This window comes from Bufo bufo, chromosome 6 (genome assembly GCF_905171765.1).
Source record: "Bufo bufo chromosome 6, aBufBuf1.1, whole genome shotgun sequence".
Lineage (NCBI taxonomy): Eukaryota > Metazoa > Chordata > Amphibia > Anura > Bufonidae > Bufo > Bufo bufo.
In genome coordinates this window covers 348,401,028-348,416,026 of record NC_053394.1, presented here as the reverse complement: position 1 = coordinate 348,416,026, position 14,999 = coordinate 348,401,028, and the positions used below count along the sequence as shown (strand labels likewise).

General features: G+C 47.0%; 1 protein-coding gene across 1 annotated transcript; it reads right to left on the bottom strand.

The window, feature by feature from the left end:
* Window positions 1-1,629: 1,629 nt before the first annotated feature.
* UBE2C (ubiquitin conjugating enzyme E2 C) lies at window positions 1,630-12,127 on the bottom strand. Its single transcript, XM_040435749.1, has 6 exons — window positions 11,940-12,127; window positions 11,835-11,862; window positions 11,674-11,760; window positions 6,012-6,216; window positions 3,037-3,096; window positions 1,630-1,858 (listed from the first exon to the last, which is right to left on the bottom strand). Exons 1-6 carry the CDS (start codon window positions 12,035-12,037, stop codon window positions 1,800-1,802), a joined length of 537 nt encoding a protein of 178 aa, XP_040291683.1. The 5' UTR covers window positions 12,038-12,127; the 3' UTR covers window positions 1,630-1,799.
* Window positions 12,128-14,999: the final 2,872 nt, after the last annotated feature.

Here is a 14,999-nt window from a genome sequence, read left to right as displayed (position 1 = left end):
TAAAAGTAGAGAAATTGAAATTTCCAAGTTTTTGGTAAATTTGGTATTTTTTTTATATAAAATTTTTTACTTAAATTTTACCACTGTCATGAAGTACAATATGTGACGAGAAAATCTCAGAATGGCATGGATAAGTAAGAGCGTTTAAAAGTTCTCGCCATAAAGTGACACTGGTCAGATTTGCAAAAAAATTGCCTGGTCCTTAAAGGTGAAAATGAGCCAGTTGTTAAGGGGTTAAATAAACCTCTGCCCTCCTGTCCATTGGGTCCTTGAGCGAACCCATATCCTCAAAGGGGGAGTGCGGCTTTTTAGGACATTTTCGCTACCGGGGCATCAAGCTTTGGGGCCCTATCCCAAGGAGCATACAACTCCTCAAACGGATACTTCCGCTTCACCGAAGGAGGAATGAAAAACGTCCTATCCGGTCTTTTCCATTCTCTGGCAATCACCTCCTGAATGTTCTTAGGCACAAACACCTTTCTCTTCTTGGGCCTAAACCTTCAAACAGAGTCCTGGACTGACTATGTGGCTTCCGATCATCCAACCCCATAGTAGCCCTAACCACCTTTATTAGGGAGTTAGTGTTCTCCACATGAAATAGTGGTCTCCCTGCGGCCTCATCCTCAGAACACTCGTCTGATGAGCCCCCCTCTCCTCCTTCCAGACCAGAAAGTATGATTGTATTCTGTGCAACACCATTGACTATTACAAAAAGATGTGCGACACGTTGCAGTGTAGTTATACCCTTTCGGTCGCGTGTCACGCCACCGTTTAGCCCTAGCCGTCAATATCTAACAGTAGATACATTTGAAGGATAGAACTGAGCATGTGTGATCACCTCAGTAGGGGGACATGCACATTACACTAATTGCCAGGGGGCACCATTATAATGAAGAAAAGAATCTCACAACAGGAGCATTTCTGTAAGGTTACTTTCACATCTGCGCTTACTTTTCCGCTATTGAGATCTTTCATAGGATCTCAATAGCGGGAAAAACACTTCCGTTTTGTTCCAATTCATTGTCAATGGGGACAAAACTCAACGAAACGCACTCCGGTCGGTTGCGTCCCCATCGCGGACAGAATAACGCTGCAAGCCATATGGACAACAATACATTAGTAAGTGCCTTGTATTAACTTACTCTACATAATAAATGCCACTTACTGAAGTGAGACCACCCCTTTAACATTATTAAAACATTTATAGGGAATCTCACCATGATCTTAGACTTCTGTTATACACGAGTAGTACACTGCAGATGAGGAGTCCAGTGCCCTGTTCCCCCACTAAACATTTAAGGCTGTGATGAAACGCACCATCAGGAATACTGTGCACGCACACACATCCCCTCCATTATGTTACAGCATGTCACTGCAGTGCAGACCGTTTCAGTGCAGCTTTGAGAGCTGACAGGAGGAAAATAAAATAAGGCAATCTGGGCTCCTTATCTGCAGTTCTACTTCTATTACTGTAGATAATGGTTCAGAATTGGTGACATTCTCTTTAATGGTGGCACAAAGCCATTAAAGGGTTTTCCGTTTCATACATTCATAGGTCACGTTACGAAAAAGACAGTTTTTTTATATTTGGGGGTGCACAGTAACAGGAGACCACCGCTTATATTTGGATGTAAAAATATTTTATTAAAGTACTCTTCCAACATTCCCAGTAAGACACATGTAAACAGAGCTGACCACAGACAGTTATAAAACCACTTTATTTGTACAATCAGACAACTAGTATTAAGTTAAGCATATATTACAGCAGTCATGTAGAGTGCAGAGCACACCGCGAGACGTCAGATGTCCTTCTCCTTCATCTGTTTCTTGTACTGCTCATGTAGGTGTTTCTTGTACGCTAGAAGGAAAGCGGAGGCTGGTTACACAACAGGAAGTCTCGCCCCATCCATGGACAGCAACCTTAAAGGGTCACTAACTTTTCTGACATATCACAAGTTTAGAATGGTGGGGAGAGAAGGGCACACATCATGCTCTCTTCTCACGGCTGAGGATGGGAAGCAAGACCGGCCCATAGAGCGCTATGCACGTACTTCTCTCCCCTCATCCTAGGGATCAGTGGAGGGTCTCTGTGCTCAGACCCCCACCAATCTAAACTTTTGATTGGTTTATGACATATCAAATGTTTCATAAGTAACCCTAGACAGAGGACAAGGATACATGGTGCCATTGCTTTAGCTTCGGTGCAGTTCTGGAATGTATGGGATAACACTGACATAATGCTGTCAGTGTTACCCAATACATTCCAGACCTCTAAGGGTTACATAGCATCATAAATCCATATAATGCTAAGCGACTCTGGCAGTGCTGGAAGTTCAGGACAGGAGCTGCTCTGCGAGTCTGGAGCGTGACACTCGCTCGTCTGAAAGTGGCCATGGTCACAACATATGAGGTTGAATGGCCAGGATCGGCGTGACCCCAATCTGTGCCGTTTAGTCACAGCTCATGTGCTATCCCAGGGACCCAAGTATAAATCCATTTGCAGGAACGTACTGCACAAATGAACAGTTTATTGTCCGTGTGAAACAAGGAGTTAAACTGAGAAAGTAAGTCTCTGCCTGTGCGATCTGCTGACTAAACTATATAAAACGGCAGTGATGGGGTGAGCCTTTTGGCAGCATTCACAAGTACATGCAGCATAGGCGGTCATGAAATTTTGATGCAGATTCAACTACACAGTTTAGACAATGCAGGTGGTCAGGTTTTTTTTTTTACAAACCTCATCCACTTACAATCTAAACTGCATACCCAGTGAATTATAGGTCACCCAATAGATTATAAAGTCAGCAGCAAGCCACGTTACTGAAACGCCGCAGATTTCAGCCATTGCAGTGTGTAACACAGAGGCCAGGATTCCAGGCTGCCACCTGGACCATGTATTATCTATGGGACCTAGCTGGCTCTCCACAAAGATCTAGAGCCAGGGGATATATAGATAAAGACTGTCATTGCTATAGATAAAGACTGTCATTGCCTGGGGAACCCAAGCTGATATGGGGCAATTCTTATACCACTTACCTGACTGGTTCTGCCAGAGTTCTGCCGCGTGTGGATTCAAGGGGCTCTCGTTATTGGGCTCTGAAGGAACATGAAGCACACAAGTTACAAAACACTCAAAAGATCTGCCATTTAAAAAAATATATATAATTATCTGAACAGATCAGCTGCAATACTGACCTGAAGACAGATGCCCAGGATAAAAGGGGAATAAGTGTTATAACCACCTATGGGCACTGGACATAATAAAAGTCTACTTGAACCCTGTCCCGGTCACATACCAGTAGAAACCAGTGACCTCACCCACTGCAGGCATCTTCTGTCTAGGCAGATTACACAGTATAATCCAAGGCTTCCCTTTGCCTGCAGTCAAGTCATTCCTCAATGGTTACTACAGGACAATCCGTGAACCTTCCCATTCCAGGGACGCCTACACCCAACCCTTCAAAAGGAGATGTGAGCAGCAAGTAAGGTATTCACTTCTGAAGATTTGTTCACTCTGCTCATTCAAATCATCTGTAAAGAGGTTTTCCAAAACTCAATACTTAATCACCTATCCACAGGCGTTGTTGGGGCAGGGACCGCAACCCACAAGAATGGGGACCCCACGAGTAGTGGCCCCACATACGCATTGCTGCTCCTTTCAAAGCCTATGGTTATAAGGCTACTTTCACACTAGCGTTTTGGCTTTCCGTTCAGGGCTCTCAAGCGGTCCAAAACGGATCAGTTTTGCCCTAATGCATTCTGAATGGCAAAGGATCTGCTCAGAACGCATCAGTTTGCCTCCGTTCAGTCACCATTCTGCTCTGGAGACGTGCCTGCAGAGTTTCTGTCCGCCATGTGGTGCGGAGCAAGATGGATCCATCCTGATGCACAATTTAAGTCAATGGGGGCACATCCGTTTTATCTGACAATAGAAAACGGATCTGTCCCCCATTGACTTTCAATGGTGTTCAAGACGGATCCGTCATGGCTATAGAAGACATAATACAACCAGATCCGTTCATGATGGATGCAGGCAGTTGTTTTTTTGTAATGGAAGCGTTTTTGCAGATCCACGACAGATCCGCAAAAAACGCTAATGTGAAAGTACCCTAAAATAAATAAGTCAGGTGCTGTACTCTGCTATGTGTGCTCTAAAGCCCAATTCGCATGACCAGGTCCGTTTGGTGTACTGCTGGCCATGTGAACCCCATGACACGTTCATCAACATAAACGAGTTCGCTGTCTGAAAGATACGGCCAAAGATAGGACATGTTCTATCTTTTGCACACGGCCGTACAGACCCAGGAGCACACAAAGCCCTTCTGTGTCAGTGCTGCAAAAGATAGTGTGTCCCACCTTGAGTTGCACCTTGCAGATCCACTGAAGTCAACGGGGTCAGCGATGTGGGATGCACAAGGCTGGTGTCTTGTTGATCCATGGTGCGAATGGGTTTGACTGTCTGAATATACGCTTAAAAGCAATTTTATTATTTATATTTTAAAAGTCGTGGCGAATCTACCACATGAATTCGTCAGGCAAAACCTGGACAGGTGGCTCACTCCACAATTATAAGGGTATAGCCACTCAATCCACGTTTACAAAAACGTGCAAAACTGGAATTATCAGTATGAACTGCTGTGTATGCATACCCCGATAATAACCAGATGCACTTACATGCGAATGGGGCCTCAGGCAAACAATTGCTTAAAACAGTTATATGACATTATCTACTATCCACAGGATAGGGAATAACTATTAGATCGGCAGCCACTCGTGTAAAAGAGCACTTAGATGAGGCAATGGAAGTCCCTACAAAAGGTTTGTTTGAACACCTGCATGTGTAAGTGGTCCTCATCTCCACCAGACCTGTAGAGACTGGATAAGGGTCCATTCACACGTCCGTAATTTGGGTACGCATTCGTTCCACAATTTGCGGACCCATTCACTTTCAATGGGGCTGAAACGGATGCAAATCCACATTTCCTGGATCCGTATCTGTTTTTTCGAGATCCGCATTCGTTTTCGGGATCCGCAATTTCGTTCCTGGAAAAAAATAGAACATGTCCTATTCTTGTCCGCAATTGCGGACCAGAAAAGGCATTTTCTATTTTAGTGTCTGATGTGCGGATCCGCAAATTGCGGATCGCACATTGCAGGTGTCAGTGTTTTGCGGATCCGCAAAACACTTACGGACGTGTGAATGGACCCTAAAGCAGAGGGGTGACCAGCACTCCACTAAAACCGGTGACATAGGACCCAGTCATTATGATAGTTGGGTCCTAATGGTCAGACCCCGAGCAATGGATAGGTGTAAAGAGAATATGGGAAAATCCTTTTACAGTCTGATCAGTTCTCCACTGACAGCCATTTTCTGCAGAAGCCCTGACCAGTCTCCACGCTGCTCTAGTTAGATGCATCCACACATTTATATTTAATAAATGAGTAAATTATTTAGAACAGCCAGACCAGCCGCTGAATGTGTGTATAGGACAAAGTGCGGAAAGCAGTCAGGAAGGGATCCAGACCTGAACCGAGGGTGAAGAGTTCTGATGGGTTACTTTGGGCAGCACAGACCTATTTTATAGATGGTACTCGCCAGTCTGACAGTCACGCAAGGGAGGAGGGTCATACTGGGAACAATTTACTCCCATACGGGTGGGCTCAGTGGAGTTTCTGCCCTGAAATAAAGTCTGCCTCTACAGAGACCATACATTTTAATGCTGTGTGGAGACAGGTCGCCGTACACCATTAAAACAAAGTGTTAGAACGAAGCGACTTCTTTTCTATGATATGAAGCTCGATTCACTCAACACTACCAGACAGTACAGAGAGGGTCAGGAGGGACCCAGGATTAATTAGGACAGCTGCTGCTGGGGATTTTATACCTTTTTATTTTTTTTTAAACTGGCCAGCCAACCCCCTCTAAACCAGTGCACACCAGACAATATTTGTAATTTCTTCTATCAGAACGCCTTGGGTGTTACCAGTGCAATGGATGGAACAAACCTCACCTCCTAGTAGGCTCTGCAGAGAAAGCAGGATGGTCCTGACATCATATAACGCTGACCATTTGTCCTTTAGGATGTCCAAGCAGATGGTTCCATGGCTGTCCACATTCGGGTGAAAGCACGGGGTGATAAATTTCACAGTGGGAGCGTTGTAGGGGTATCCACTTGGAAACTCCAAAGAGAGCTTGTATCTCAGACTCTCATAAACCTAAAAAAAAAAAAATTTAATAAAAATATGATAAAGACTTCTAAGGTTCCTGCACTTACAAGCGGAAGGTCTGTCGTGAGGGTGCAGTGCCAATCATGGATGAATTATGATCCAGGAATCCATATACTTTGATAAATTTTATAGGGGATAAGAGGTAACAAAAATAGGATTTTTGTGCTTACCTGTAAAATCGTTTTCTCGCCGAGATCATTGGGGGGGGGGGGAGAACGGACGGACACAGGAGACCACAGGTATAGGTGCTGTCGCCACTAGGAGGCGACACTAGGCAAAAAAGTGTTAGCTCATCCTCTCAGCCATACCCCTCCTGCAGACACTGAGCTAATCAGGTTTGTACAAAAGCAGTATGAGCAGCCAGGAGAAACCAACAGAAAGCAAGAAAGAGAAGTGAAGATGGGTCAGAACCGAGGAAAGGTGGGACCCATCAAGAAAAGCCAGCGATGTACGTACTGGGTTGGTGCTGTCCCCGCCAATGAACTCGTGAGAAAAGGATTTTTACAGGTAAGCACAAAAAAAAAAAAAAAAAAAAAAAAAATATCCTATTTTCTCACTCGCATCATTGGGGGACACAGGAGACAATGGGACAGAATCTAGAACAAAGCTAAGGCTGGCCATAAGGTCCTGCTTTAAAATGCAGGGAATGGATGCACAGGAACCCCTGACTGGGGCAGGAGGATCATGAACCCAAAAGTGAAGAACACGCAGTGGCTTAAGACTGGGTAGAAAGAGCAAAGCCCAGTTAAAGGAAGCCCAAGGGCTCGAGAGACTTCAGAAGATGTGGATAACAGCACAGAATATCCACAAGGATAAGCACATCTGAAGACTGAAAATGATGTCTGGAAGGTTCCTCTGAATATTGAAGATCACAAAACTGTACTGGAAGCCCGGACTGAAAAGCCAAGATGTCTTGTATGACAACAGAGGGAGGTCAACTCACGGAAATGGGTCTGTAGAATCCGGGTATGAATGAGAACTGGCAAACGAGCAACAAGGGGGCCCACACAAGACCTTACCAAATGTGTAAGCATTCTGATAGGATATTTGAACACACGAAAAAACTATTTGTAATTTGGAAGAAATCACTAGGCAGATGGCGGAGGACCAGTCCTGTAGCGATCTCCCAGGTAGATGAGGCAACATCTGTGGACCAAATTGCAAGAGAAAAAACAGAGTAGGCACCCATTTGGAAAAGATATAAAAAGGACAGCAAAGAGATGAGGGGGGAAGAAAAAAAAAAAAAGCCAGTCAGAAGTATAAACTAAAAGACCATAGGCTACTGGGGAGAAGTCAAAGGAAAAAACAGTGTCCTCAGGGGATCAATAGCATCCCAGCTGTGACCAAAATAACCACCATCACTGGACAAGAGGAAGAATGTGAGTGATGCTGGATCCAGAACCATAACATGACTGACTAGACAGCCCAAGTGATGATTACAGACCCCTCGACAGCACCACAGAGAGGACCTGCCCCCCAGGGACAGGAAACCTGCAGAATATAAAAAGGTGGAGCCTCTCTCCAACCTCAGTGGTTTACAGAGCGCAAGAGTGACTCCAACCTGGGTTAGTTTATCTAATTATGTATACATTTTATTTTTTTTCTTGCTACACCCTGCGCAACTTAAACTGAGAACCATGAAACACCAGGGAGGGAATAAGGAAGGGTGCTGTTATGGGGTCTGGAAAATCCGGTTACCGGAGTGTAATTTTCCCCTTACCATAGAGAGATTACAGAGAAGAATACCCCTTCCTTATGTGGGAGCCACCACTTGCAGAACTTTCTTAGGAACAGAAGATCAGAGGCAGAATTTAATTGGCGCCGACAGGGACGGTAGAAGGTAAGGAGAAGACCATATTGCAGCCTTTACAGATTTGCTCAATAGTTACATAGTTAATACGGTTAAAAAACAAAAAAAAAAAAAAACATTCATCAAGTTCAACCAAGGGATAGGTGGGGATGCGAATCCCAAAAGGAATTGAGACTCAGATTTCTACACGTTTTCATAAGCATTTATGTTTACTTTTAAGAATTATCCTACACCCTTTTTGAATCTGTCCACTCTTCCTGCTGTGACCACGTCCTGAGGAAGTCTATTCCACAGATTCCAGTGGTGGCACCTGTATTCCACCAGACGAGGAGTATAGGGCTCAAGTAGGTACCGTCTCTTGCAACATCCCACCCATGAAAGAGGAGACGTAGTATCTGGTGCTGTGGCGTAGTGGTCACAGAATCCAGTGTTGGTGCAGTTACTTCAACAGTTAGTGCGATTACTCTACTTGTGGAAGGAGGTAATGCAACAGGCAGGACAGCATCCAGTGGTAGTGCAATTACTCCGCCCATGGAAGGGGGTAATGGGACCAGCTGTGCCGTAAACATTGGGGGGGGGGGGGGGGGGGGGTGTAATGCGACCGGATATACAGTAACCAGTGCAAATACTCTGAATGTGAAAGGGAGGGTGGCATGAGACAGCGCGTACCACATCCAGTGGATTGAAGGGAAAGTGTGGAAGGAGTGACCGCATGAGGCGGGAGCCCACATGCACAAACATTAGAAGGGGGTTAACACTGGTTCTAGCCAACACTCAGCACGTCAAATTTTGACCTTTGATGCCCCAGCCTCAAGTGGATGAAGAGGCAGGAAGGGGTTACTTTTGTATTATCCATCTATGTTGTGACTGGGTTTTTCAACCTAGTCACAATAGGTGCCGGCCTCAAAAAGGTGGCAAGCAAGGAAGGGTTAACTTATATTTTTCTCTCTTGATGACCAGGGCAGAGCTCAGCAGGCTCTTTGGGGAGGGAAATATCTGGGCACGAAGATGTCACACCCAGGGGGCAGTTCCCGCCCCCAATACACAGGCATGGAAGTTGAGGCCTAGTAGGCCACGAACTCACGTAGGAACGAGCCGACCGGAAGAAGTCCCGGCCAGAACAGAGGATGGGACAAACCGCTGTGAGATGGCCAAATCCTGGTATGGGCATACAGGACGCCCGGTAGCAAGGTGCAGCCGTCGCCCCAGGAGGGAATGCGGCAGCTGGGAAATGCTATCGGCCAGCCTCGGAGGTGAAGGGAGGCCGCAAAAGGGAAAACCCAGGCTGGAAGGGAATGCAGGCTGAAAGGAGCACTTCAGTGGAAATGACAGGGGGAGGTGGTGGATGGTGGGGGTTATACTTACCCTGTGCTCATCATACCCCGATCTCCCTCCTCTTCACTCCCCTTGTGGTACAAGCAGGGTCATCTCCTCAGCCACTAGCACCAAGGTGGTAGTGAGGCTGGAGTGGGGTGGGGGTGAACTGCAAGTGACCCCATGGCTGTCAGGATGCAGGAGAGCTGGGCTGCCCTGGTCCACTTTGCCTTCTCGGAGGTTAGGTTAGTGGGTAAACAGAGGCCCGGCGTCTCTGCTTCCCGTACCTAAAGGGGAAGAAAGTAAAAGAAAAGGATAGCAGCTGCCCTGCAAAAGGAGGTCTGCCTCCTACAGACACCAAGCTAAAACTGATTAGCTCAGTGTCTGCAGGAGGGGTATAGCGAGGAGGAGCCAACACTTTTTTGCCTAGTGTCGCCTTCTGGTGGCAGCAGCAGCTATACCCATGGTCTCCTGTGTCCCCCAATGATAAGAGCAAGAAAAAGGAAGTTCCAGGCCCTTGTTTTACACCGTTAAAACAGAATAAACAACATTTTAGTAGTTCGGACATTTTCCAGTGCTTATATTACCAGTTATTTTTAACGATAAAGGGGTAAAGTTTTTTTATTTTATTTAACATGCTTACACTTTTTTTTAGTCTCCTTAGGAGACTTGAACCGGTTATCGCTTGTACCATACACTGCAATACTTTGGAATTGCAGCATTAGTGTTTTACTGGCAGTCCTTACATCACAGGCCTGAAGGGGTCAACGACAGCCGCTTGGAAACCAGTGATTGCACTCTGGCATCTGAGGGTTTTAAAGGGGTTGTCCAGTCTCGAGATTTAATAAACTATCTTCAGGAGAGGTTGTCAATACCAGATCAGTGGGGGTCAGACTCACGAAAAACCCTCACCTATTTGAAGAGATCATGGCACTCATGTAACCCACACTTCTCCTGAGCATTACCTGCGTGCCATCTAGACTGTAGCAGCGGGGATTACAGCGTCCTATCCAGGAATGAAGAGCACTCGAATTACCCTCCATAATCCAGATGTGGTGCACACAAGTACTGAAGAGGACGCACCAGATAATTATGGGGGTGCAGGGAGTCAGAGCTCCACCACTCTGATATTGATGAGGATAGCCCCGCAACACCACGAGACCAGACAACCCCTTTTAGGGTACATTCACGCAAACCGCCCGCAGTGCACAGTCACCGGTAGTGCGAATCCCATATTGCAGCATGGACTTGAATAGGTCGACAATCCACAATATAAGGCAAGAGATTGGACACGTCCTATCGTTTGCCATGCGAAGGTACAGACCAAAATGCCCACTGAAGCACTTCCGCTCCTCACTGTATCTTGAAGATTGCGGATCAATTCACGTCAATGGATCCACACAGCCAGTGCCTGTATCGCAGAACCTCCGTTTTGCGGTCTGCAATACGGGCACGGCCGGCCCACGATAGGGTGAATGTACCTTTAAAGGGGTCGTCTCATCACAGACAATGGGGGCAGGTCCCACACCTATATCAAGAACGGAGCCCTGCAAGGTGGTGGCTGGAGGACTCTGGGCCGGCCACGACCTAGCACTCTCCCCATAGAGGTAAATGGGAGCGCACTGCGCATGACCGGCCACCGCTCCCATTCACTTCTATGGGCCATTTTCGACAGCCCAAAAGAAAGTGAATGTAGAGCGGCTGCACATGCGCCCTTCAGTTCTCAATAAAAGGTGCAGGTCCCAGCGGTGGGACCGACACCTATAAGACAATGGGGGCATATCCTAGCGCTATACCCCCATTTTCTGTCATGAGACAACCCCTTTAAGCAGTAGTCAGTGTGAACTCCAATCCCCATTCCCTTTAAAGGGGTTACCACCTCCCCCCCAGATGTTTTCATCCAGACATGGGGAGAAGCAGCAGTGGCCATGCTGGAGCCAGGTAAGTACATATGTGAGGGGCATTCATTTCTACAAGTCCGCAAACCCATGCGCCTGTTCCTCAAATTATAGAGCGTCCAATCCTAGTCGCCATTGTGGACCAGAATAGGCATAGCTATGGATGGGAGAGAAGAGTGCAAAAAGCACACCTATATCACGAACACGGATATAGTCGTGTCCATGACGCATAAAGGGGTCTGACTCCTGACACCCCCACATGTAAGCAGCTGAACAGGACAGAGCTGCAGTGAGGCGATGAGTGTGACGTCACAGGGTCCAGACGCAGGCGCAGTGCGGGCCCCAGTACAGGGTTACCTCCTTAGATCAGAGCAGTATACGGTGGCCCACAAGGCCCAGTACAATCATTACATGGCTCCTTACCGTCCCCGCGGCTCCGTCTATGGTTCCGATCCACTTGAAGAGATTATCGGACTCCGGGAAGGCAGAGATGCCCTTATCTCCGGACATCTGCAGACAAGACACAGGCAGTCACGCTCCGTCCCCCCGGACAGCACCCCCACAACGCCCTGCACCCCACTCACCATCAGCGCCATGAGTTCCTGCTGCAGCCTGCAAGAGAACACAGCCATTACACCGCGGGCCGGACTAAAGGTGCCCCCCGCCAGGTGACAGGACCCCAGACTCACCTCTTCCCCACAGAGCCCCGCGCCGCCTGAGCTCCGGGCTCCATCCCTTTCCTGGCCGTGGCTGAAGACGCCGCCGGGTCTATGTTCTGGGAGGCCATTTGTGTAGGAAGTAAAGGGAGAGCCGTACGGGTGCAGCCAGCAGCTCTGCAGACGCTTCTCCTACTGAACCTACCGCCTTTGTTTGAATGGTTTAAACCCCACGCGCGTCAGCCAATCACCGCAGCGGGGGGATTTGATTCCGCCAATCAGAGCCCGCTGTTTCGCCAGTCACTAAGGTGATCGATGGCTTGGCCTCCGAATGAACGTTTTAAAAAGGAAGCGAATGATTGGCTGCGGCTGCACCGCCCAGTGATCTGATAGGCGGAGAGGAGCGTCCGTCACGCAGCTGGCAAACTGATTAACACGTTCGATGCCGGAAATAACATAGTACTGATTGTACAGTAGTCCTGTAAAATTCCTATCAAAGCACGAGCTTCAGGGACGGACACGAAAAGGGGGAGGGGCACACTCTGTAAGGGGGGCTTCACTTATAGGCTTTAATGGCAGCCAAAGCAGGAAGTGGGTTGGAAGGGAATGAAAAATATAAAGGAAAGACTTTAAGGGGTAGTCCAGCTGTGACGAGTTAACTGATGGGAACCCAAAATCAGGGACTCATACCCTTCGGGCCCCTCCTGTGGATAGTTAACTTGTCACAACCGGAATACCCCTTTAAGCCAGTGGGGTTTTTGCTGGTGGAATTTGACTGCAAAAATTTACAGGCGGCATCGCTGAATCTGCCTCCCTTCGTTTTCAATGGGAGGATGCGGTTTATAGCCACGACCGCCATGTCCGTTCTTAGTGCACCGTCCGGATGGGTGTTGCTGAAACCCGCGGAGGGCGTCCACTCGCGGTTTAGCTCTGTTCAATGGGGCAAGACCATGAGCTGGTTCACGTCATTCAAGCTGTGTGAACTAGCTCTTATGCACATTTACGAAGACCGTCTTTTTACGCTGGTCTTAGGCTACTTTCACACTTGCGGCAGTGGCCACCGGATCCGCCGATCTGGATGTGACTGAAAGCATTTGTGAGATGGATCTGGATGCGGATCCGTCTCACAAACGCATTGCAGGAACGGATCCGTCTCTCCGCTTGTCATGCGGACAGACGGATCCGTCTTGTATCTTTTTTCACATTTTTACTGGTCTGGAATATTTTGAATGTCGGATCCGGGACTAATACATTCCTAAGGGGAAAAATGCCAGTAGGCGAGTTTAGCATTGTATTCGCTGACCTGCTGCTCTCTGATCAATATGGCGCCACTGCTGCTGTTTTTTTTTTTTTTTTTGCCAACTTCCAAAAATACGGGCCTAGCAGCTTACAGTAAATGGGGATGCAGCCCAAATGACATTATATACCCACTGCTCACAAAAAGTTAGGGATATTTGGCTTTCAGGTGAAATTTATGGAAAATGTAAAAACGTTCACGCTACAGTGACACAGTCCTGATCAAAAGTTTAAGACCACTTGAAAAATAGCAAAAAATCATATTTTACATTGTTGGATCTTAACAAGGTTCCAAGTAGAGCTTCAACATGCAGCAAGAAGAAATGAGAGTGAGACTAAACATTTTTGGAGCATTCAATTAATTGAAAATAACGATTAAACTGAAACAGGCTGTTTTTCAGCTGATCCAAATTTCAGGACCACATGCCTTTAACCCCTTAAGGACTCGGCCCTATTTCACCTTAAAGGGACTCTGTCACCACTTTCTAACCCCCCCTTTTAAAAGTATTGTTATCTCCATGGCGCCCCTGTGATTACAAAGGTGTTGTTAGAAGATAAATTCGCCGTCTCCTTTTGATAAAAAGAGCTTTTATCTAACCTGTCAATCTTCTTGATAAGGTGCCCAGGGCGTTTCTGTTGGTCTCAAGCTGCCGCCCGCCGCCGCCGCTGTTGGTGCCCAGCTCCTCCCCTGATCCTTTCAGCGCCGCCTGAATGTAATGAAATACGCCTCCGGCTCTCGCTCAGTGCCCCCTCCTCCTTTTCAAAGATCCCGCGCGTGCGCACAAATATGGAGTGGAGAAAAGGGGGATATAATATAGTCCTTTGTGGGTCTTTGAAATCAGCTGTGGGCAGACGTGCGGCTCCATACAGCGCTTGGCAGGCTCTGAGTGGCTGGCTGCAGTGCTCGTCTGATGAGGCTGATTCTAAATGTCCGCACGGGCGCATCAGGCACAGGCCTGTGCGCACGCGCGGGATCTTTGAAAAGGATGAGGGGGCACTGAGCGAGAGCCGGAGGCGTATTTCATTACATTCAGGCGGCGCTGAAAGGATCAGGGGAGGAGCTGGGCACCAACGGCGGCGGCGGCGGCCGGCAGCTTGAGACCAACAGAAACGCCCTGGGCACCTTATCAAGAAGATTGACAGGTTAGATAAAAGCTCTTTTTATCAAAAGGAGACGGCGAATTTATCTTCTAACAACACCTTTGTAATCACAGGGGCGCCATGGAGATAACAATACTTTTAAAAGGGGGGGTTAGAAAGTGGTGACAGAGTCCCTTTAAGGACTTGGCCATTTTTTGCAAATCTGACCAGTGTCACTTTAAGTGGTGATAACTTTAAAACGCTTTGACTTATCCAGGCCATTCTGAGATTCTGAAATTTTCAAAAACCCAATTTTTAGGGACCAGTTCAGGTCTGAAGTCACTTTGTGAGGCTTACATAATAGAAACCACCCAAAAATGACCCCATTCTATAAACTACACCCCTCAAGGTATTCAAAACAGATTTTATAAACTTTGTTAACTCTTTAGGTGTGCCACAAGAATTAATGGAAAATAGAGATACATTTTCAAAATTTCACTTTTTTGGCAGATTTTCCATTTTAATATTTTTTTTTCCAGTTACAAAGCAAGGGTTAACAGCCAAACCAAACTCAATATCCTGATTCTGTAGTTTACAGAAACACCCCATATGTGGTCGTAAACTACTGTATGGGCACACGGCAGGGCGCAGAAGGAAAGGAATGCCATACGGTTTTTGGAAGGCAGATTTTGCTGGACTGTTTTTTTTGACACCATG

Coding starts and splice junctions, on each gene's coding strand:
- UBE2C (XM_040435749.1), bottom strand. CDS start 12,037: ATGGCCTCCCAGAACATAGACCCGGCGGCGTCTTCAGCCACGGCCAGG. Junction 3,097..6,011: donor TCTGCAGAGCCTACTAGGAG/GTGAGGTTTGTT, acceptor ATGTTCCTTCAG/AGCCCAATAACGAGAGCCCC. Junction 1,859..3,036: donor ACTCTGGCAGAACCAGTCAG/GTAAGTGGTATA, acceptor CTTTCCTTCTAG/CGTACAAGAAACACCTACAT.